Below are 24,548 nucleotides of genomic sequence, written 5' to 3'. Positions count from 1 at the left end.
CAAATAAAATGAGGATGACTACAGCGATTACACAAACATCTTACTGTGAGGTTCTCCTCCTTTGTCGGATAATGCTCATCCTGGCTGACCTTTAGAGAGATCTTTTCCACCACCCCCACTTCAGGACAGCCCAGTAAAAGGTGTAAGTAAGGTGTTTCATTGAATAAATGCCAGCTATCTTCCTTCATGAAAACTGCAGAAAATACTGGTGGAAAAGATCTGTGAGAGTCTCTGCTCCCCCTGAGCCAATGCAGAACTGCCCTGTGGCAATTTTTGCCTCAATCCCCTTTCAATTTAGCTTTAATGGTCTGCTGGAATAGTAGCAATGAAAGATGAAGCTGAAAGCACAAATTTCACTGTTTTGCTGCCAAAATAAAGAATTGTTCCCAGATTCCCTCCAAAGCTCTGTGAAATAACAGCTTTTTCAACCTCCTTGGTCTGAGTGCTTTCACTGAATGCTTGGAGGCCCCTCTAACCCCCATCTGATGACAGGTGCACAGAAAATTTCATATAGCATCCTGTTGTATCTGACTGCTGCAGATAATAAAGGTCTGCTTGCTCTGTGCCATTGCTCAGGAGGGGCAGGGAACAGGTCACTGCTGAAAAAAAATGTTTCTATTGATACACCAGCAGCAAAAGGAGGTATAAGAGAATATCCATCCTTTATTGTGTGAGGGGGAAACATAGGGACAAAGAATGAGGTTACTTCATCAAAAAGTTCCCCTGAAGAGCTGAAATTACAAATGTTGTCATGACATCTGAGCAAGAGTCTGACTTAATGCACAGACCTACTTCAGTGGGAGTTGCTGGTAATTGCCACTTGAAAAGCCAAGCCATTTGGACATGCAGTTAAATATCTCGACCTACACCTTCACAAGAAACAGCTACTACCCCAGAAGGAGCTATGGTTGGGGTTTTTTGGTGTATTTTACTGGAATCTTCCTAGGTAATTTTGTTCCATTACAGTTTTTCATAGAACGGGCCTTGTAAGTGGATTGAATTACATGTTTGCTGCTGGGATAATTGCAGTTCTTAAGAAGTAGGCTGTATTGTCAAATGGTTTCTCCCAGATTTAATTTCCAAAAAATGCCTCTCCAGGGTTTTGTAAACTGTACTTTACAATTGGGAAGTTTCCTGGGAATTGTATGTGGGTTTCCTCTAAGATCTTTAGATGAATAATTTTGCTGCTTTTATTTTTCCAGATAATGGTTACAAATGTCTTTATGTGCTCCACTGTTGAATCTCTGACTGTTAGCTTAAACATTTAGGATTTGCTGTAAACAAAAGTGCCTGGGTAACACCTGCTTCATGTCACAGTCCAATTTCTTTTTGGAAGGGCTGCGTCCAGGCTGTGGTAAAATTACAGGCACTCCAGATGTGTGTTCTGCTGTCAGCTGGCCTAGTGAAATCATTGTTTATTGACAGGTTCCCAAGAGTCAGACAGTTCTCAGTCTGCCAAGAAAGACATGCTGGCTGCACTGAAGTCCAGGCAAGAAGCTTTGGAAGAGACGCTGCGCCAGCGCTTGGAGGAGCTGAAGAAACTCTGCCTGCGGGAAGCGGTGGGTGCTGGACACTTTATAGCCTGGAACACTTCTTGCTTTGTTACAGCTGCTTCTTTGGAGCTGGGGTGGGGCCAGGAGATGAGGTTCCTTCCACAGTCACCTCTTACAATTGTACAATGGCCTCAGGGAGATCCAGCTGTTTCAACCCCAGATTGCAAAGTCCAGGGCTTTTTTCCCCACATCAGCTGGGTGCCCTGTTGGCTTGGGGCAAGGAGGATGCTCAGCATCCATGTTTGCTCTTTGAAATTGTGAATAATTTGGATTCAGCCAGGCTTCTTACTAACTTTGATAAGAATGTCCTGCTATTTAAATGCCATAGAAGGCTGTTCTATGTGCTGGTCATCACTTCTCAGAGAATTTCTACTCCATTAGCAAAAATAGCCCCGAGGCTGGCACACTTTCTTCTTGGAGCAGGCCCAACTTTGCATGCTTTTTTTTCTTCTCCAAGCACGCTCTGCCATACAGCACACAAGGTCTTATCTGCTCCATGTAGATTGCCTTCATCCAGTCAGCTCTGGCACTGCTGGAAAGGAATGCCAGTGTGGAGACAGATCTTGCAAAGAGGAAGCACTGTGGTCATCCCAGGTCATGCAGGACAGCTCAGGAACTCATAACCTTCCCACTTACCTGCCAGCTCATTTTGGAGTACATAGGAGGCCATTTAGTGACCAGTTTAATGTTTGGGGAAATCACAAGTCTGTTGCAGCTGTGTGTGGAGATTAGCAGCAGTGTACTCAGGTCATTCAGCAATCCTCCCATGTTTACCAGGCCTGTGTATCTGATTTTAATAACAAATTGTGACATGTAACACAACAGGAAGCTGGCTGCAGACAGTGGCACAGAGGTCTTCCAGTTCTTGCTTAATGTTTGATGGGTATCTACCTTTTGACAAAAATGGGAGAAACGGGTCACTGATTCAGGTCTCATTGCACTTTGTTTCAATTAATGTATGGTTTTAATGCCAAAAAGAACAAGTTGGGGAAAATACCTCTCAACAAAGAACATCAGCAGAAATCTCTGCTGCCCCTGTTCCCATTCTTTACTCCATGGGAGCAATCCCTTCCCACCTGAGAAGTCCTGGTTGATTTCAGCCAACAACTTGTGCTGTGAGAAAGGTCACAGGATCAGATCCAATCTCTAAGTCCATTGAGCTGAGATCATCCACAGGAAAAAAATCACAGCTCTTCAGGGGCTGACTGTCAAGGTCTGGAGGCTCTACTTGGCCCAGAGGAATTTACTACCCTGAGCTAACCCTGCCTGACTGCTGATGACTAATCCCTGCAGCAGCACCGGATGCAGGGGAAGATGTGCCTGTGCCACAGCTGCAGGAGCTCACAGCCCAGTGCCTTCCCTTTAACACCAGCCCTGGTTCTGCTGCAGCCTCAGGCACTTCAGGAGCAAGCAGGATGCAGGCAAAAGCTCCCACTGGGGCAGGGAGCTGGGGATGAGGAGCAGTAACTCCTTAATGTGCTGTGGCAGGACTGGCCAGAGCCCATCTGTCAGCACATTAAGAGCTGGTAGAAAGTGTTAGTGCTTTCCAAAGGTGATTTGAGAGAGGCAGTTAATGGACACTTGGAATCTGACCCCATCTTGCAACCCTTCAGCTCATCCATCAGCAGCTGCTAGTTGAAAGCTTCCTTTCAGGCTGCCCTTCTTCCTTTCTGCTTTGGCATGGAAATGGTCAAAACAGAGGAAGAGGGTGGCAAACCAGGAGATAAAAAAGAGTTAAAAGTGGGGGCATAATTAAGAAAAGTGGGGGCATAATTAAGAAAGCATGGCCAGAACCATTCATAACTCTGGCATCAGGTTACTTTGGGCCATCACTACTCCAGTTACTTATTAATTTAGATTACATTGCATGATCGTGCCTTTGAATACTTTCTAGCTTATGGAGGCAGCATGGAAGTTCACATTCATTTTGTTCTGCTCTGATCTTTACAGATTTTACAGAAGATTAACTCTTTACCCACTGCCCTGCTTCATATCACATTAGGAGTTATAAAGAAAATATCCCTGTTGCCCTCAGGCTACAGGAATCTGTATCTTGGTGCAGTGCTTAGAGCCACAGTGCAAGGAACACATTTTGAAAGAAAAACTGAAATAACTCCACAGGGCTGGAGGGGCATTGCAGAGTGGGACTCTGATATTGCAGCCATGCCTCTTGCAATAGGGGGCTGTGCACATCATCACAGAGCTCTGTTGCAAAATCATTTTGCTGGGAATTGCTTAAAGGGAGGATTTGAAAACACCAGGTCCTTGTTTCCAAGTGACCTGAAAAGAGTAGAAAGAAAAAACCCCATTAGGGAGTGGAGGAGAGGCCAGGGCAGGCAGGGACTGGGCTGTGCACCCACACTCACATTAAGGTCAGCTGCTGTTCTTTGGGATTCAGATGATTTAGGTTACTCTGCCAGCTGGATCCTCTCAACACTGATGCTAAGGAGCACAAAAGCCTTTTGTCCTTCATGGGGAGACTTTTGAGTACAAGGAGTCTGGGCTGTGCTGGTAGTCAGGCTTCTGCCTTTTTCTCTAGGCAGTTCAATGCGTTCAGTTCAGATGTGTGTGCCTGTATTGTGTAGCCTGGGACAAAAACCCCACAGCATTAACATCAGTAGAGGTGCTGCTTCCTGTTATCCACTTATTCTGAAATTCTGTGAGGTTTGCTTCAGATCTTGAACATATCTTTGCAAATAACCCCATCAGTCTGACAGAGTATCAGCTAATAATTGCTCCAAAGCTGCCCATGACATCATTGAGGTTTGGAAAGCATTCTAATACATGAAGTGTTATCAGACAGGTAATGAGGTACCAGGCACTGCTTTTAGTGACCATTTCCATTGCATTCCTCTCAGACACGTCATGAATCAGGTGGGAATGTTTTTCTGTGCAGGTCATAACCTGTGTGGCTGTTACCATTGCAGCTTTCTGACTCAGCAGACCTGCATCCTGCACGAAGGCTCTGGGGTCTGCTCACCCCTCTCAGAAGCAGGGCAGAGCAGATAGGAGCTCTTGGTTCCTGCTCACCCTGCAGCAGAGATGAAAGTCTGTGTGCTGCAAGCCTGCTCAGCCTCAGGCCCTGACACCCTGGGGCTGGGCACCACTTACAGACCTGCCCAGGGCAGGCCACAGAGCTCTGTATTCATGCACAGGTTAGAGAGGAGGTCCCCACCCTCAGTGCTAGGTTCTGAGTTTACAGGGCTGAGTGCTCTCCTGTGTGTTTATCAGCTGGCTGAACTGGATATGTTGTTAATGAGCACCTGTCATTTTAGGGGCACACAGGAGTGGTGGTGTGCTTTGCTGTGCTGCAGGATTTCCCAGAGCACTAACAGCATTTTCTGCTTACAGGAGCTCACAGGGAAGCTGCCACGAGAATACCCCCTGGATCCTGGGGAGGAGCCACCTATTGTAAGGAGAAGAATAGGAACTGCCTTTAAACTGGATGAGCAGAAAATCCTGCCCAAAGGAGAGGTGAGGCTGTGCCCTTCCCTTCCAGACACGTGTCCCCACCTCAGGTTTCTAAGGTGTCCAGTGAGCATCACACAGGAGCCATCAGTCCCATGGTCGTTTTTATTTTAAATTACTGTAACTGGTCACAGTACCCATGTGAGTTTTTTTAATATCCATCACAATAGGGAAGGAGTGAGCGAGTTGGGTAATTTCCTTCAGACTAAAGGTGAAATGATTGAGGTTCAGCCCTTGCTTTTCTAGAGGTAACAGAAATAGCCTGGGTGACCAACTGACCATGGCAGTGCAAGTGCTCTGGTGACAAAGTGCAGTGATTTGTGTGAGCTGGGAAAATATCAGGAGCCCCCCAGGTCATCTGAGCCCTGCTTCTGCCTGTCTTGTTTTTGCAAACAGCCTCTTGCTTTCCACTCCAGTAGCAATCCAAATTCAGGCCCCCTCTAACCAGGGAGAAAAGCATCACCATTATCCATCCTAGCCCTGCCACAGCGAGATAAAAGCATTTTGCTCCCCAGTCCTTAAACAAAAGAGCCTTCATCCCTACCTATGGGGAGCTGGAGTTACATTTTTCTAAGTTTGCCAGGGAGTGTTTGTTCCCTTCCTTGCTCCCACAATGTGCTGGGTCAGTGCCCTGAACCGTGGCTGTGAAAACAGGCCTGCAGCAGCTGTAGGGCAGGACCAGATTCACAGAACAACTATTGTCTGTGGAGGCACATTTGTCTCAAGACACTTGTGTATATTCCAGTCTTGAGTTTCCTTTTTATTTTTGTGGGAGGGGAGACTGAAGCTGGTTGTGACTGTGTGGTTTGAGGCTCAGTTCAGCCAGGGAATTAACTGTTTGTCGTTTTGTTGGCATTTTCCTTCTGCTGAAAAAATAAACAGCTGGAGCTCTTTAGTTTTGTTCTCAATGGAGCCTGGGAGAGGAATTCCACCGCAGTCAAATATTCATGAGCTAGCACCTTTAATTAAGCTTTTCAAAGGGAAGCATGTCTTAGCTGAATTACTCCTAAAACCCCTGCAGTCTGTTGGCTGCTCAGTTATAACCTGATCTCCTGCTTCCCCAGCTCCTGTTGCTACAGGGCAGCTTTTGGGGCCACAGGGTGAGGAATCTCCTTACTCCAGTGGCAGGATTAGGTGTGGAGAGCAGGAAGGTAAAGCAGCTCCTCCCCAGTGCAGGTGCTCAGAAATCCAAACATGCTGACTCCGCTTTTTCTCTGCCTCTCTCTTCGTCTGTCAAATTTTAAGGCTGTGTTGAAAACCATAAATTTCTGTTCTCGAAGAATGATGTTGAGCTGTGTTTGGCTGCCAGTTTGAAAGCATTTAGGGAGGGTACCAATGGTTTTCATGCACTTTTCAGCAAGTGCAAACACTGGAAAATCAATTTTTTTAAAATGGTGAAATATTCCCTCAACCACACAAATCCAGGACTGAAATTACTAGCTGTGACAAGGACCTGAAGCAAGACACTTCCATCTGAAGGCAGATGATTGCTCTCATTTCCTAGAGCTTTATTTATAGGGGCCTCACTGGAGGAAAATAGACAATTATGGACAGGAGGAAAATTAATATATTTTTCGTAGGATATACTGAATGATTTAGAGCTGAATCTGTGAAGGTCTGAAATAACAGCTCTCACATCAAGCTCACCATATCTTTAGCAAGACCTTTGTCAGATCAAGACTTGCAGGGAAGGGTCTTGTTTTTTTCTTGGTAATCACCTTTACCTGGTCTGTAATTCCTGACTCTGGGAAGGCTTTTACCAGGAGATGATGAATCAGATTCCAGGCCTTAAAACCCCATCATGTCAAGTTCACTTTTAATAAGTCTGGCACTAACAGAGTTTATAAAGTCTTCAAAGCAAAAAAGGATCTGTTAAAAAGATAGAAGGTGGGTTCACTCTTCAGTGAAGTGAGGGAAATGATAATTAGAATTCTAAGGCAATGCTGACTCACCACTGATAGCAAAAGTATATTTTTTAAGCCAGAAACCCAGAATAAAAACTTCAGAGAATGCTTCAGTCTGATTAAATCACACAGCATCAGCTCTTACACTGCTGCTGAACAAAGAGAGGATTTGAACTTGGTAACAGGGATCTCAGGAATATATGACTGTCTCACCATTCACTAAAAGTAGAAAAACTTGTCTTTTCTTTATTTTTTTTTGTTAAATTGCAGTGTACTGGGTTCCTCTTTCTAGCAGACTAATTCCATTGAGCTGGGGGAGGTAGCCAGATCCGTTGCAGATTAGCCAGGCCCTTTGAAGCTCACAGCCTGGGGTCCCTGTGCAGACTGGGAAGCTCTATATCAGCTTATGCTTTGGCATAAGTTGTCCTAAGTCCCTTATCTTTGGAGGATAACCAAAAATGGCCAGGTAGCTTTCAGGGTACACCTGATTGCATTCAGAAACTCAGCTGAGGCCCTGCAAGGGCTAATGCTGAGGGCACTGGTTCTTTCTGGCATACAGAGAGCTTGCTGTTGCACACTGCAGGCTCTGAGATCACCCTCCTGGCTGGCAACTCGAGGAGACAATTTTCTGGTGCCATCAGTTGCAGCAGCCCATAATTACTTCAGCTTGTATTTACCCCAAAGTGTTTGGTGGGTGCCAAACAAACCTGTCAAGGAGGATAAAGCTGTGGCTTTGCATCAATACATAGCAGTGAAATCAAATGGGGCTCAAATGTGGGGATAGAAAACAGGGAGAAGGAGCAGGTGGGTGGCAGGTGTAACCCAGAGATGGGTGTAAAAGGATGAATGTGAATTTGGCCATATTGAACTGCTTGAAAAGCCAGACAGCACACCATGGTTAGGGCTGGAGCACACATGTCCTCCTTGTGTAGGTCATCCCTTCCACCAGCTGGGCTTCCAGGCACTTTTGAGAGCAGGTGAAGGCAAGATGGGTATGCTCAGAGAGGCCCTGAGGGCAGCAGCATGACTGTGGATGCTTTGCTGATGGAGAGCCTTTGTTGAAGGCCACTGGTCAGGTTCTGGAGATCTTCCACATAGGTGGGCTCAGAGAGTTTGGTGGTAACCAGAACCCACTGGCCTTTCACCAGGAGGCAGAGCTGGAGCGCCTGGAGAGGGAATTTGCCATTCAGTCCCAGATCACGGAGGCTGCGCGGCGCCTGGCCAGCGACCCCAATGTCAGCAAAAAGCTGAAGAAGCAGAGGAAGACATCCTACCTGAATGCCCTGAAGAAACTGCAGGAGATTGAGAATGCCATCAACGAGTACCGCATCAAATCTGGCAAGAAGCCAACCCAGAGAGCCTCCCTGATCATAGATGGTAAGTGGGACTTGGTGCCCACCAAGTGACACCACCTTGGTGCCCACAGCATCACTGTGGAGGGCAGGGAGCAAAATTCTTACCAAATTTCCCTTCCCTCCTCCTCCCTGTTCTGCCTGGAGGGCCCCAAGGGTGCTGTCAGAGGGTGCTGTGCGTTAGGGATGTGCTGGGTCACAGCAGCAAAGCTGTGGTGTGCTGTGGATGATCAGGGTGTCAGCAGAGCAGGCTGTGACTCCTTTGTTCACCTGTGAAATTGCTCTCCTGGTGTCTCCTCCAGAGCAGTGCAGTACAAATGTAATTAATGTTAGCAGATAGGGGCTGAGCTCTCTAGCTCAAAGGCATCTGTAAAATCAAAGCGGGAGCAGTCTCATTGCTGTGTTCAAATATTTCTTTTCATTTTCTTTTTTTAACAGTGTGATTCTCAGGGCACTTTATGGTTTACTGGGTTGTTGATTGATTTTTCATGAAATCCATGACTTTCTGCCGTGGTTCTTTCTCCCTTGTGGATTTTCCCCTTTCCCTTTGACTTGCAGAGCTTTTCTCTGTGCTTTTGTGCAGGAACTGAGATTAGAGCTGCTGTATTTGTGACCTGGGTACCAAATTGCACCTCAGTCTGAGATAACAGACAGCCATGAGGACACAGGTTGGGGGAGGCAGCTCAAATATCTGCATGCCAAGGACCTGAGAGCTTTTACTGCTGCTGCTGAGGATGCTCCAAAAAGTTTCCTTGAATTCCACAGAACTTATACTTGGTGTGAGCCTTTAGTTAGCAGCAGGATGATCATTTTAAGATGGATCAAACCCAGAGTCCTTAAGGGCAAGATGTAAATCCCACTAATGGCACTGTGCCAGTTTGCATCCTCTGGGGATCTCAGCTCTCTGTTGTTACTCAGTCTTAATCCCCAGTTATTGAAAAGACTTAGCAGCTCCTTGGAAGGCAGCCTGCTATTGAGAGACCTGACCTGCAGCTCTGCCCTCCCAGCCTGAGAGTGGGCTGAGTCAACCATTCATAGGAATTTTGCCTCTTTCTCTGGGGGGAGGAAGGCGTGGGTGACTGCTTAAGGCTAAGACTCAGTGGACAATGACCATGGTGCAGTTGAGCACTCAGTCACTGCAAATCTTGGGACCATCTGACCATCTTTGTATTTTCTTCTCTTCAGAAGGAAACATTGCCAGTGAAGACAGCTCCCTCTCAGATGCCCTTGTTCTCGAGGATGGTATGTTGGTTGCTGTATGTTCTGGAGAGTGGGAAGGGATGTAGGAACTCCTGATTGACACTCAAAATAGAATTACTTTTCTGTGTAATAGTCCACAGATAGATCCCAGAAGAAAGAAGAGTTTGGTTTCCCCTAATGATTTGACTCTTTGACTACTTCAAGCCAACTAGGACTAATAATAGTTACAATCAGACTAAACCTCCCAGAACTGGCCTTCCTCCACATCTCAGCCCACGTGTTCTTCAAAGCCGTGCTCTTCCTATGCTCAGGCTCCATCATTCACAGCCTAAATGGCGAACAAGATATCCAAAAAATAGGAGGGCTCCAAAAAATACTGTCCACAACCACTGCATGCCTTACCATCAACAACCTCGCCCTAATAGGAACACCATTCTACTCAAAAGACCAAATCATCGAAAATCATCATTATGGTTTCCCCATAATGTCTGACTCTTTATCTTGTAGTCTGACATCAGGCCTGGAAAAGTTAATATTGCTATGGTTACTGCTCTGAATTATTTCAAAAGACAGTCCTAGAATGGCCCATCACACACTCTTGCTGGCCATTCTCTCCCAACATGAGAATGTCAGCCAGTGCCCTTCTGAAGGTCAGGTCTTCAGGATGTCCCTGAGCACAGCCAGGGGAAGCAGGGCAAGGAAGCAGGCTCTGGAGGTGCATGGCATCTCTCTAGGCTGTGCTGCCACTGGGGGTGTCACACAGCCATCACCTCTCTCCCTTCTCTCCACAGAGGACTCTCAGGTCACCAGCACAATCTCCCCCCTGCAGTCCCCACACAAAGGCCTCCCTCCGCGGCCGCCGCTGCACAGCCGGCCGCCGCCGCCGCAGTCGCTGGAGGGGCTGCGCCAGATGCATTTCCACCGCAGCGACTACGACAAGTCCCCCATCAAACCCAAGATGTGGAGCGAGTCATCCCTGGATGAGCCCTATGAGAAGGTCAAGAAGCGCTCCTCGCACAGCCATTCCAGGTGAGCCAGGTCTCTTGAAGCTCCAGTGTAGGAGCGTCGGGAGGTAGCATGGTCGGGATGGACGGAGACGAGAGATCTCTGCAGCCAGATCATGGAACTTGAGGTTTATTGCACAGGGCCTGGGTGCAGGGGCCTGCTGGGAGCTGCCAGCCACAGCTCAGAGCAGGCCTGAGAGCAGAGAGGGGCAGAGAGGATGAGAGGGTAAGAGAGTAAGAGAGTAAGGGAGTAAAAAAGGTAAGAGCATTGAAGGGTAAGAGAGTGAGGTTCCCGTTACAATAAATCTTCTTCTGTGTTGAATATTCTAATTCTCACTAACCAATCTACTACAATATGCAAATCCTATAGCATTTACATACAGCCTATAAGAATCATTACATTACCATACTGTGTTACATTTTAAACCCTAAAAGCTACTCTTTGGACCTCTTCTGCCAAGCTAGTAGGGTCTGCTCTGACCCTTGGGCCTGTCTGCAAGCAGAGAGTATTGTTTCATCAAAAGGGGATTACCTTCAGCCAGCCATACCATTGTTTTCCAGTTGTTCAGTAACTAAGGTATCTCAAAGCTTGCTTTCATTTCAATCTCGCTTATAGTTTCTATATTCTCAAAATCCTTTGCCAATCATATTTATAAGGCTTTCCTGTTTCATCTTCCCCAACACCCCAGCACAGAGATATTCCCTGCTGTCAGGAGGGACAGGTGGGAGCCCTTTCAGAATTTACAAAGTTGTCCCTTACTAAAAGGAGACTTTTGGCCAACAGGCAGGTCATCAAAACAGGCTACAGCCACATGATTGCTGTTTGGTATCTCAGTGTTATTCTACAAAACATTTAGAAGGGTTGGATGGTGGATCATCTGAGGGCTTTGACAGGGCTTGGCCTTGACCTCTGGCACCACAAGGGCTGGGACACAAGCTCAGAACAGCGGCTGACCCAACTCCCACTCACCCCTGCAAGATCCCAGGCACGTGCCTGAGATCTGGAAGGATGTGTGGGAGCCACTTCCCCAGATTCCTGTGGGAGAGCTGAAGCAGGGTGTTTCTCTGCAGCAGCCACAAGCGGTTCCCCAGCAGCGGGAGCTGTGCTGAGGCAGGAGGCAGCAGCTCACTGCAGAACAGCCCCATCCGGAGCCTTCCCCACTGGAATTCCCAGTCCAGCATGCCGTCGACGCCGGATCTGCGGGTACGCAGCCCGCACTACGTCCACTCCACGCGGTAAGTCATGCCAGCTCCAGCCTCATCTTGCTTACCCTGAAATAAATTGGCCTTGCTTTATCCTTCCCTCAGGGTATGGATTAATTCCCAGTTCAGGAAAGGACACAAACCAGTCCTGTTCGCATAAGAGGCTCATGTGCTTGTGCCAGTTGAGAATCTCTCCTGAACTGACATCCTGAAATCCCTTCAGATAAACACGATTCTGCCCCTCATCCCTTCCCTGAAGTGATCAAGATTTTCTTTGCTGGGACCTTTCATCTCAGACTGTTTATCGGTTCTACAGGCCACTTTTAAAATGCATTTGGTGCTACTGCTTAAGTTCTGCAGTAAATTCCTCCATGGATCCAGTTGGAGAGAACATGTTTCTTCCTGTCTGATACAAAATGTTGAATAGTGTTAATTTTCCTTCATGGATAAAATGTTTGCAGGAGTGTAATGTTATGGGGAGATCACGAGCAATCCAGCCAGGACCCAGGTGGCAGTGGAATTTAGCCCAGGGTTGACAGAGGAATGAGCTGAAGTGTGTAAGGGAGATGATTGGATGTGTGGGGCCAAACTTCACTGTGATCTTCAGCAGGATTTTTACAAACTGTCAGCTTCATTGCTCTTTTGCTTTTGTGGCAAGCACCGTGGCCACTGCAGGGAGCAGAACTGATCCAGAGCTGTGTTCTGGTCTGTGTCCTGCCCTAAGGGGAAGTGCTACCATCATTTAGCTCAGAATAAATCAAGAGTTATGCCAACACATCAGCCTCGGGCAGAGACAATACAAGGCATTAAAGCTCTGGGTTAAATTTGTTACAAACTTTTGGCTGAGGGTACCTGTCAATGGTGCAATGTCTGTTAACCCTGGAGCCAAGCTGTATGAGAAATGAGCTTGGCACAGGGCTTGAAAAGTGGCCTTAACTGAGTAGGGGACATTTGGGTGTTTGAAACAACCATTGCTCAGTCTGTAGCTCATTCATGAGCTACATGCCCTGGCCTTAGCCATCCATCATGTAGATCTGTTTCTGCTCCTTGAATGGATGGGTGGAGCTCTTCAAACAGCTGGGGTGAATAGAGACCTCCCAGACTTGGCCATGAATCAAGCCTTGTAAACTGTGATTTGGGGTGGTTGCCTGAAGGGCTGTCACCAATGATGTGCATTACCCATGGTTAGGCCCCAGTAGCACCAAGCTGATTGGCAAGGGGTGACTTTTTCAATGGCCAGTGGAGAAATCACAACATTCAGGACTAAGTATGGGCAAGTCTGTCTGTCTGTCTGTCTCTCATCAGGTGGATTGTGCCCATGCAGGACTTTCATGGGCCACTTGCAAGGGTATCTCACCACATTTGTGGTCTGTGAGGTGCCAAGGCTTGAGGTTCCCAAGCTTTACCCTTCAGACTGGGCTTTTCCCAGGGTGGCATGCTGCAGAGGAACTGGATTGGGCAGGGGTTTATGTCCCTCATGGTGCTGCAGACTCAATGTCACCACCAGGGAACTGGAGAGGAACAGGAACAGGACCCAATCACTCAAGCCCTGCAGCAGGGAAGCAGATTGCATTGCAGGCAGCAGCTCCAAGAGTGCTGGAAGGGTTCAGGTTTTCAATGCCCTCGATTCCTTTGGTGTCTGTGTGTACGGACAGGGATGGGGAACTATTCAACCTGTTGACTTACAGCCTGCTTTTTTTCCTGGTGCCTGCAGGTCAGTAGATATCAGCCCAACGAGACTGCACAGCTTAGCTCAGCACTTTAGACACCGGAGCTCCAGTTTGGAGTCACAAGGAAAGCTCCTGGGCTCAGAAAATGAGACAGGGAGCCCTGATTTCTACACCCCAAGGACTCGTAGCAGTAATGGCTCTGACCCCATGGACGACTGCTCTTCCTGCACCAGCCATTCCAGCTCGGAGCACTACTACCCTGCTCAGATGAACCCCAACTACTCCACCCTGGCAGAGGATTCCCCGTCAAAAGCCAGAGAGCGGCAGAGGCAAAGGCACAAATCAGCAGGAAACCTGGTCTCTTCCAATTCAGGGAGCATGCCCAACCTGGCTGCGAGGAACGGGACGGGACACCACCGTGTCTACCTGCACAGCCAGAGCCAGCCCTCCTCCCAGTACAGGATCAAAGAATATCCCCTGTACATCGAGGGCAGCTCCACGCCCGTGGTGGTGCGGAGCCTGGAGAACGACCAGGAGGGACACTACAGCGTGAAAGCACAATTCAAAACCTCCAACTCCTACACGGCAGGGGGAATGTTTAAGGAGAACTGGCACGGGGATGAAGTGGACTCTGTCAGGCTCACCCCATCCCGCTCCCAGATCATAAGGACTCCATCTCTGGGCAGGGAGGGCCACGAGAAGGGCTCGGGCAGGACTGCGGTGTCGGACGAGCTGCGGCTCTGGTACCAGCGCTCCACGGCCTCCCACAAGGAGCACAGCCGCCTCTCGCACACCAGCTCCACCTCTTCGGACAGCAGCTCCCAGTACAGCACATCTTCTCAAAGCACCTTTGTGGCACACAGCCGGGTCACGAGAATGCCTCAGATGTGTAAAGCAACATCAGGTGAGAGCCAGGCCCAGGCAGGGGCGGGAGGGATGGGAGCCTCATTCAGCCCGGGTCAATGCCAGGTGTTACACCCCAGCTGGAGAGCAGTACCAGGACACAGCACGTTATCACAGTCTCAAGCTGCACCAAGGGAGATACAGGCTAGAATTAGGGAGGAAGTTTTTCACAGAGAGTGGTCAAATACTGGAATCATCTACCCAGGGAGGTGGTGGAGTCACCATCCCTCGATGTGTTTAAAAAAACACTGGATGTGGCACTTGGTGCCATGATCTAGTCGAGGTGTTAGAACATGGGTTGGACTCGATGATCTTAAAGGTCTCTTCCAACCTAGAAATTCTGTGATTTGGCCTGCACACACTGCTCACCAAGCCTGGAGGTGTAACACTGAGGGGCAAGCCTTGCCCAAGACATTCATCAATGGGAATGTTTGGAAACATCCATGGAAATCATCACTTTGCAATGATGGGCTCAAAAGACAGAGAGGGACCAAAGCCTGGTTATTGCCAGGTCTTTCCTCAGAGTGCAGTTGGGTTTTGGGTGATGGCACTAGAGGCTGAAGGTGACAAATCTATGGGAGCATCACTATTCATAATCCCAGCAAGGGGAGCAATGAAGCAAGCAGGGGCTCAGCACAGACTAGGAGAATATATGTACTCAGTGAAACACCAAAAGTATGAGAAAGGTTAAGTGGGGCATCCCAGCCCCTCCACCCACCATGAAAATGTTTGAGCAATGACATCTTTGTGCACTGCTGAGACTTAGTTTTCCCATGCAGCTCCAATAACTCTGCTGATAATACCCTGAAACTCAGAGTGCTGCAGTTTATGCAGTATTTTGCCTCTGTGTTATGTACAGAGCGTTGCTGTTAATATTAAACATATATGTTACGTACACCTCTGTGCTGTTAATATTAAATGGTAAGAAAACAGTCAAATTCATTACACTGGGAAGGAAGGCTGCCATGTGTGTGAAACAGTCCAGGGTTAAATATTTACTAGCCATCAGTCACTCCTTGTCCAGCCAGTGTGGACAGATCAAGGACTTGCTAAAAACCTGAGCCACATGCCTCAGCCTCAGCATGGGCGACACCATTGCCCCAGCTGCACTTGCCACTGCCTCCCAGGCAGAGCAGTGCATTGTCCACCCATGCTGGCTGCTGGCCTTCTGCCATCCCAGCGTGGTGTCCAGTCCATGGTGAGCCCCACCCTGGCACCAGGGGGGCCCTGCACTCGCTGCCAACTCCAGTGTGGAGTCAGAGGCTCCTCGTGGGCCACCAGCAGCTCCCCAAGAAGGAGCTGGTTGATGTGTGATGCCAACCCTCATAGGAGTACCAGGGGAGCACCAAGACACAACTGAGTAGCTGCTAAAACCATCCTGTGTCTCACTATGAAAATCTCTCTTCCTCCCTTTGGTTGATGGGCATTTCAGTTCCATGCAGCAACAGAAAATTCTTGAACACTGGAAAGCTTTTGGTTAGCCTTGGAAATGGTACCAGTTCAGGAAAATGGGGTTGGGGTGAGACCACATAAAGATCACTGTCAGGCAGTCCATTCCCTAACTCATCTGGGTTTTAAACCTGAATGTGATACCTGTGCAGCCCAGGAATGTTCAGTAATCACAGCATGGCTTGACCACTTGGCAGCATAGATTGGTTTTGTGTTCAGAGTCTGTTCCCAATCACAGCTATGGGAGGATACTGACCTCAGGAGCTGTCAGCTCCAGAAGCAGATTAAAATTTGCTTTGCCCTTTAGGTGTCATTTGGCAGCAGCTAAAGAATTTAACAGCAGAGAGAGGGGTGCCAGACAGAAGCCTCCATCATTTCAGCAGATAGGTCAGTTGGGCTGCACACTGTCCTTCAAAGAGGATGAGACTTCTAGTCATGTATTACATTCTAGGCATGTGTTAAATTCAGAGGTCACTGTATAGACTTGAGGAGGAAGAAAGATTAGTGAGGTGGTTTTATTTGCTGGACCCTCACCAGGGAAATTTCCCCAAGAGCCACTGCCCATTTATAGTCCAGCTTGCTTCTGTCTTTGTTCAATCATGCTGAGCCTTCCTTTGGTCCCTAATAGGACTGTCAACAAAGGCAGGCATTTTTTACAAACCCACAGTGAAAGGGAGTTGTAGCTTTTGAAATCTTCACAGCAGTGTACTTGTCCAGGCTCTCACCACTGCCAGTCCTGGCTCCTGGGGATACAGAGCATCTCCCCCCACCCCTGGAAACAGGAGGCTGAGCCGGGCAGGCTGAGCTCCTCCACTTCAGGATTATGGAGTCCAAGCCGCAGTAACCAAGTTTCTGTTCTGGGAGAAGGTGGTGTGTGCCAGGCCAGGATCAGGAGAGCCTGGGTGGCTGTGCTGAGCTGGAGACTGAGTGTTCCTGCAGAGCTGAGGGCAGATCCAGCCCGTGACGTGCAGCGGTGTCAGCACACACAGGCTGTGCTCCCGTGCCGTGTTCGGGCACAGTCACCCAGGAACGGGGCGAGGCCTGTCCCAGGCTGTGTTTGCTCACAGCCAGACATGTTCCTGCTGGTCTGACCAGCTGATGCTTCTGAAGCACCCTGACCTTTGTGTTCTCCCCTCACCAGTCGTTTTTCTCCACCCTTGGTTGTTTTCCAGCTGCCTTACCTCACAGCCAGAGGAGTTCCACGCCGTCGAGCGAGCTCGCAGCCACGCCGCCGGGCAGCCCCCACCACATCCTCACCTGGCAGACTGGGTGAGTGTCTGTGGGGGCAGCTCAGAGAATCCACCTACCTCAGTGCCAGTGGGAAAAAGCTCCCCACACTGTGGGGAATGTTTCCCATGTGGTCCATAGCCTACATCCACATGGAGCATTTCCAGTCCCCCACTTGTGCTCTCGTGGTGATGGAGCTCTGGTTTAGGCTGAGCAAGACATGGCTGAGTCATCCACACCCAGCACTGCTCCAAGCAGTGTCAGATCCACAAGGAAAGGAGCCCTGCAGGTTCCTCCTGCTTGGACTGTCTCCTTCCTCCAGTCTTCTTCCTATGTTGAAATAGCTGATGTTTCTTTTTTAGCAGCCATCACACTGGCTGTCCACACCAAGACCTTGTTCAAAAGGCAAGGTTGGTGTCTGCCATACCTGTGTATGCAAAAACCTCATTTTTCTGCTCAGTTTTCCCCAGCAATGTGTCTGCATGACTTTTAAGGGCATCTTGTTTCAGCTACCACTGACATGAAGGTGCTTCACCAGAGTGTGAGGAAAGCATTACACACCCATAGCCATTACAATTGTAAATACAGTAATTGTGTTCTTTGGCACCTCTTTACCAGGCAGGGAGTTCCAGGAGTAAATAAACAGCCTTTTGCAAGCTCCCATGGGTATTCTCTAGCACTCTCTGTCCAGCAATTCTGTCCTGCCATGTGAAATAAAGGTCATTTCCAGATCCCATCTAACTCAGCACATCCAGTGGGATGAGATTTTGGCGAGATCAGCTAGATCTGACACTACAGTCCTCAAAATACCCCAGTGCTTTGAATAGGAAAACAGAGCTGATACCCTGACTCATGAATTGGAACTAACTTTGAAAACATTTCACTGTGCAGCCACTGGAAAATCCCCTGCTCTTTAATTACCCATGTCACCTATGACCAGGTTTGACCTCTGGTTTTACTCCAGCACTGTTTGTGACTGCACTTTAAATTGGAGCTGAGGAGAACCATAGCCACAACCCCTTAGGCTTACCTGGATTTTAAATTCACACATTTGACATCCAGTCTCATATGGTCTTTGAATGTGCTTTCAGCTTTAGAACAGAAAAATGTTCTTGGTCCCATTTCACTAAAAGTCATGGGATAGCAAGATAGGCAAAATGGTACCTGCCTTTACCATACACTGTAATTTCCACCATTTAGGTTTTGAGACTAAATTCAAATCTTAGTCTCAGTCTCCATCCCAATTCTAATTCTTCTAAATAACTCAGTGATCATCAGAATTAAAACTGGTGAGCAGCCAGCTGAGACATCTGTTTGGATAATCCCAGCTTTTCTTATTTTTCCATTCAAGCTGTCCTGCACCTTGCATCTCACAGCAAAAATACTTTTAAGCTAAATTCTCAGCTGGTGAAAGCAAAGCTATCTGGATTTATAGCTTAGGCCCTGCACCAACAACCAGTGCAAAAAGAACTGGAGACAAATCAACACTTGTTTTGTACCTGAGCATAGCACCCAAGTGTATGTGTATAAATACAGGAGTGGATCCAGTCTGCCATTAGATGCACAACAGATTCCTCCACTGCAGGAGTGGCTGTACCCTCCCAGATTGACAGTTCTCCCCAACCTGTTTTTGTGTCACTAACTCTTCCTAAAGATGATTCACCAACTTGTTTCCCCACTGGATTAATAAGCTCATAACAATGTCTGTGTCACTTCTTTTCTTTAACATTTCCTCTCTCCTCTTTCCTCCTTTTTTGCTCTCCTTTGTTCAGAGAAGCAACAGACAACTCACCCACTATGGATGAGTCTCAGTCTCCAACCCACCAAAGTACTGATGAATAGAGGTATAGTAAGGGAACGTTTTGTTCTTTCCTCCTCCTGCCCCACAGTCGGTGAGCACAGTGCAGTGTCCGGCCTCCTGCTGGAGCTGCCCTTCAGCTCTGTGCCCCTTTGTGTGCCAGCCAGGCTCCCTGCAGGGCTGGGGAGCATTCCAACCCTCTGTGCCTCTCCAGAGAGCCTCTGCCTGTGGCACTGTCCCCTGCGAAAGGGACATGGGGCCAGGCTGCTCTGTGTCCCTGCCCTCCCCTGTGAGAGGGACATGGGGCCAGCCTGCTCTGTGTCCCTACCCTCCCCTGTGAGAGGGACATGGGGCCAGCCTGCTCTGTGTCCCTGCCTTTCCCTGTGAGAGGGACATGGGGCCAGGCTGCTCTGTGTCCCTGCCCTCCCCTGTGAGAGGGACATGGGGCCAGCCTGCTCTGTGTCCCTGCCTTTCCCTGTGAGAGGGACATGGGGCCAGGCTGCTCTGTGTCCCTGCCCTCCCCTGTGAGAGGGACATGGGGCCAGCCTGCTCTGTGTCCCTGCCTTTCCCTGTGAGAGGGACATTGGGCCAGCCTGCTCCGTGTCCCTGCCCTCCCCTCAGGGCCAGCCTGCTCTGTGTCCCTGCTGAGGCTGAACGAGCACAGAAAGTGGGGAGGGAACAAATCTGTGGCTGAGGAGAGCTGAAAGCAGCCTGGGCAGAGCTGTGGGGACAGTCTGGGAGCAGCCTGCTGGGGACACCAGGGTGAGCTCAGCAGCCCTGGTCAGAGCTCCCAGGCACGCTCCAGCCACAACTCCATCACACCTTCCTCCTCCCTCCCTGCCACAGAGCTGAGGCTGTGTGCAGCACCAGCAGAGAGGTTTTATGGAACAAGGAGCAGCCCTGGCCCCATTCCTGTGGGAAGACAGAGGGGGAAGGGTGGAGGGAACAAAAAAACCCTCAGAGTATTTCTGTTTTAATTAAACTGCCATCGCTGTCTGACACTCTCATTTGAATCTACATCCATTCACAGCTGGCATCTGTCAAGTACTTCAAGCCCAGCTTTCTAGAGTTATCCCATAAACCTCTGTACTCCAGCACTGAGCTGGGAAACAAAAGGCTCTTTAACATGCAAATGTCGATGCCCTTGCTCAGGTTCCTCTCAGACACCAATCCCAGGGAAACCAGGTGGAAAACAGGGCAGAGGAAGCAGGAACTGCACCAGATGTGAGATCAGTGCTGTGAGGTGGGGAGGGAATGCAGGAAGGAGTGAGAATCCCTCAGTAAACAGAAAAAATATGAATCTCCTGCCTTTGGCCTCAAAACAGTCTCTGGTTTGGAAGTTGGTTCAAATCTAAGTGTGAGGGAGAGACATCAATTCTGGCTATGACTGCACAGATAATAGCAGTCACTTTTCAAAAGATCCAGATTTTGCCCTGTTTTCCTCTGGGAAAGAGCTCCACAGCCTAAGCCAGGAGCTGATGCTGGGTAGAGCTCTTAACATAAATAGCAGAGGAAATTCTTATTAATTGTCTCACCTATTCAGTACAGGCAAAGAAAAAGCCAGGCAGCAAAAGAAGCAGTACTTTGTCAGGAAACAGCCCCAGATGAGGACTAGGCCCCTGCAGCAGAACATGGTCCTTTCCACATCAGACCTGGCATGCTCTCACTAGTCCCCTCCTGGTTCATGCCTGGAAAGCCACATCACTCTGGGACTGCTCAGTGATGCACAAGGCTCTGCCCAGAGCAGAAGTGCTACAGAAAGTGCCACCACCCTCCTCCTTCAGTGTTCCCACTGGGTGGTACAGCCCATGTCCGAGTGAGCTGCTCTAAGGAGTTGCTCCCTGGAGAGCATCCTATAGAAAAATCTCTATCCCAACTTCCTGCTGAGCAGGACAGCAGGCAGAGCCTCAGGCAGGGCAGAGGCACAGCACTGCTGCTGTACCCAGGGCAGGGGGGAAGAAGACACAGGCAGAGTGCAGTGGGGTCTGTGAATGCCCTGTGTTCCTCTCCACCCATAACACAATGTTTTGTGCTCATGGTTGAACTGCCCAGGAGCACTCACTGTCCTAACAAAGTTTCCTTTCTCCTGCAGGAACTACAATGATAGCTGTTTCCTGGATTCTCCCCTCTATCCAGAATTAGCAGATGTCCAGTGGTATGGGCAGGAAAAAGCCAAGCCTGGAACTCTAGTGTGAACCCCTGACCTCAAGTTAATCATATCAATGCCATTCTGAGATCACCTCACTGCCTCTCATTTGCCTTACCCAGATGCACTGTCACCCAGCACCAGCTTCAACTCTAAGCACTTTTCTCACGATGCAATTCCAGACAACATTTGTGGGACACCAGCCCTGAGCCATACACCCTGGCAGAGCAGCACATCCCACTGCCACAGGGTGCCCATCCCTCCCATGGCCACGGGGCAGCAGGCAGAGAGGAGCAGCCATCTGCAGAGTCAGTTTCAAAACTGGGTTTCCTTTCCTTCCAAGGCTTGTATCAAAGATTAATGTTCCACAGCACGTAACAGCAGCAAGAGTTCCATGACCTCCAAGCTGAAGCCAACAGTACTAGTTTGAAGGGGGTGGGAATAGGACAGAGGCTGAGAAATGGAGACCATATTCCTGAAAGTGCATCTGTTCTGAAACAGTAAATCCCATCACTTCAGAGACGTGTCAGTCTCACAATCAGGTCAGCACTGCCAAAGATCTCCACACCACTGTTGGCAGGATGAGTTGCTCAGCAAGTTCTAGCTACAAGAACATCTCCCTTCTTTAACTCGATGGCAGACACGACCACCCCTGCAAAATGGCATTTCCTTCTTCATTTGGAGTCCACCTACACACAAGCAAAAGAAGCCCCTGTGCTGCAGACACACCCGAGGTCTGGGCTGGTATCACAGCATCGCTGTCTGCGAGCCACTCCTGAACTGGACAGACAAGGTTTACAAAGGCATCACCTGAAGCAGAGGCGAGTACTGCACTCACAGCATCTCTGTGCCTGGCACAGAGTGCCCACCAATACATGGAGAGGTTGGGATTGTATTGGTTGATTTGATACAGATAAAAATTGCCAAAAAAACCTTTCCACAAGCAGACACAGCCGATAAATTGGGATCTATCTCTGCACAAGGGAAAGCACATCGCGATCGAGCTGACACGGCCAAGCTGCGTTCACGTATTGGTTCCACTCCTCTTCCCTTCGTTAGCACCAGTGTAGCAAAGGGCTCGTCACCCGTGTGCTGCCGTGTGGGAGAACTGCTCTGGCCCCTGGAAGGCTCCTGGAGCACGGTTGGACAGCCAGCAGACAGGGAGATCTTCCCCTTGAGAGAGAGAGAAAGGGAAGCGACCGAGAGAGGCGCCGGACGAGCGGGAGCAGCACGAGCGCGGCCTGGAAGGAGCTGCGAGTTTACACATACTTTAGAGCAATGCTTTATACATGTCAAGCCATGGAACTTTCAAAGGCCTCAAAGACACTTTTGTAAGTAAGGAACAAGTGCACAATCTAGGTGGATGTTGAAGCTGGCACGTCTTTGTCTTCACCGCGGTGCTATGCTGTTTTTATTGCCACTCGATGGGGGCGGCGCCCGGCCTTCCCCCGTTGGTGCGTGCAAACGATGATTTCCTATGGGAAAGGCATTAACAGAAACGGCTGGAGGGGGTTACTTTGTGAAAAGCAGAAACTGAAGTTAGCTTTAGTTTAAGGAAAAAGGAAAAAAAAAGTGTGAGAGTGTGTATGTATGTGTGTGTGTGTGTGTGTGTGTGTGTGTGTTCCAAGAATAACAACAGCGTCTACCAGACAAAGTAGAGCAAAACGTTTCAAATTAAACACCACGACTTGGGGGGCTGCCACACCTTTTGGTATTAAGATTGCTGGAAAACTGCATTCCAGGCTTTAAAAGAGAATGGGTTCTGTGTAATTAGGCTTTGAAAAACGATGGGGTTTCTAAGCATTAATGCAAGCAGCTCATGCCAATTCCTTTCTGCAACTCACACCAGAAGTGTTGGCTTTGGTTCCCTGCACTGCTGCTTTGCATCCCTGGTGAGGTGGGGAGGAGGCTTTGCAGAGATGAGGCAGTGACAGGCAGAAAGGCTGTTACTTGTCCAGGGAAACCTGTGGCAGAGCCAGGATTGCATGGGGCAAGAGGCCAGGCTGGATGGGGCTCTGAGCAACCTGGTCCAGGGGAAGGCGTCCCTGCACCATGGCAGGGGTTGGAACTGGATGATGTCACTTCCAACACAAACCCTTCCATAACGCTATGATAAGGAAACTCTTTTATGTTCACACATGAAGCGTAAATGAATTACCCCTCTGAGAAAAACCCACAAAAACACTGGCAAAGGGTTTACAAAGGTGACCACACAAACCTTGTGCTTCTGGGCCTCCCTGAAGCATCACCCGGTGATGATGCAGTGCACCGTGACAGTAATTGAAGCCTTGCTTTCAGTTCTGGAAGAACAGCCAGTGGTGAGATTGCAGCCTTTATCTGGACAAGCAAAATGCTGTTTTCACCATCTCTTTGTGCTTTGGGGTCTTTAACATGGGAATTATTTCAAGCTCCTAATTGGATTTTTAGCTGGATAAGAGATAGTACTGATTAATGACGTTTACTGATAAAATTTGGTAGCTGAAGTAAAAGGATTAAATAAGGACCAAATTAAGCTACAGCAAATAATTTAGCCCAAGGATTTTTAGGGGCTCTGAGCAACTGTCTGTTTTCTTTTTAATTTCCCTGGTAAGTGGTTTGGGTTTGTTTTTTTTTTTTTCTGTGTACCTTCTTTTAATTAAAAAGAATTCAACAACAGCGGCACTATGAGGCCTCTGGGCACTACAGGAAGAAACATTAATTCCTCCAAGACCAGCTCTGCAGTTTTGCAGCAAAGGTTAAAAGGTGGCAGCCCTGAAATTAGGGGGAGAAATAAAAATATTTAGCCTGAAATGCAAACAGGCTGGAGTGGAAGAAGAAGCTTTCTAGAAACGGATTGAGTTTTGCTTTGTGTTCTGCTTTTCTGGTTTGCAATCAAGGCACATGTGAGCAGCCAGTCTGGTAGTAAAGACAGATTAAGTAAAACAGGTTTTACTGTTTAGCTCAATTCAATTAAACACAAATGTACATAAAATGTTAATCATATGAGATTAACATATTAAGTATAACACAGAGGGGCATATACATAGCTATTATAGACAAGCACTTGACTACCAACTTAACCCCTCCTTTACTTTTTTATTTTTCAAGGCTCCATCTGCCATAAAGCCACAACCACGTTCAGTCTCTGTGTCTGACACTCCCTCTGTGTGGGCAGGAGCCAGGGGACAGCCCCTGCAGGGGCTGTGCTGGGAGGCAGGGTTTATTTTTAAATGATATTATATGCAGTCGAGTGTTGAAAATGTTGAATCAGTCCAATTTGTTTTCACTCTGTATTAGTTTTAGTTTCAGGCATAGCCAATCCCCATTCAGGTGCTATCAGATGACCAGTTACTGCTTAGTTAACTAGATGTAAAGTTTTACATATATATTAATGTCAATAGTTTTATTACAAGTTGTGTAAAATGGACTCTCTAGTTTAAAAAAAAGAAAAAAAAAAAAGAAAAAAATTAGGTCTCTCCTGAAATTGACTTTAGAGCATGGAAAATGATTTTACTGGATTCTGTTCAACTGTAATCAAGGAAAAAAATATGTATGTTGTAGAAAAAGTTGCAGAATTAAAAAAAATCTGCTTTTAATTTATTCTTTTTGTATTAAGAATTTGTATAGTTACCTTTACATTTTGCAAAACGGTGTTGTCAACACTTCCTTATTAAAGCATTTTCAAAATGAAA

At 48.2% G+C, this 24,548-nt stretch overlaps 1 protein-coding gene across 7 annotated transcripts in view; it reads left to right on the top strand.

Annotated features, from left to right (window-relative positions):
- FRMD4A (FERM domain containing 4A) overlaps positions 1 to 24,548 on the top strand; it is a 367,728-nt gene extending 343,180 nt beyond the window's left edge. For all 7 annotated transcript variants that reach the window (XM_036400308.1, XM_036400309.2, XM_036400310.1 and 4 more), the window contains 9 exons: positions 1,426 to 1,559; positions 4,905 to 5,027; positions 8,074 to 8,302; positions 9,463 to 9,519; positions 10,269 to 10,506; positions 11,553 to 11,717; positions 13,399 to 14,258; positions 16,879 to 16,975; positions 20,824 to 24,548. In XM_036400308.1, the coding sequence (XP_036256201.1) occupies positions 1,426 to 1,559; positions 4,905 to 5,027; positions 8,074 to 8,302; positions 9,463 to 9,519; positions 10,269 to 10,506; positions 11,553 to 11,717; positions 13,399 to 14,258; positions 16,879 to 16,975; positions 20,824 to 20,926 (2,006 nt within the window). In that variant the 3' untranslated portion in view covers positions 20,927 to 24,548. The remainder of the gene's footprint in view (positions 1 to 1,425; positions 1,560 to 4,904; positions 5,028 to 8,073; positions 8,303 to 9,462; positions 9,520 to 10,268; positions 10,507 to 11,552; positions 11,718 to 13,398; positions 14,259 to 16,878; positions 16,976 to 20,823) is intronic.

This window comes from Molothrus ater, chromosome 5, assembly GCF_012460135.2.
Source record: "Molothrus ater isolate BHLD 08-10-18 breed brown headed cowbird chromosome 5, BPBGC_Mater_1.1, whole genome shotgun sequence".
Taxonomy (NCBI): Eukaryota; Metazoa; Chordata; class Aves; order Passeriformes; family Icteridae; genus Molothrus; species Molothrus ater.
Note: the sequence above shows the minus strand (reverse complement) of the source record. Positions and strands in the feature narration are given on the sequence as shown.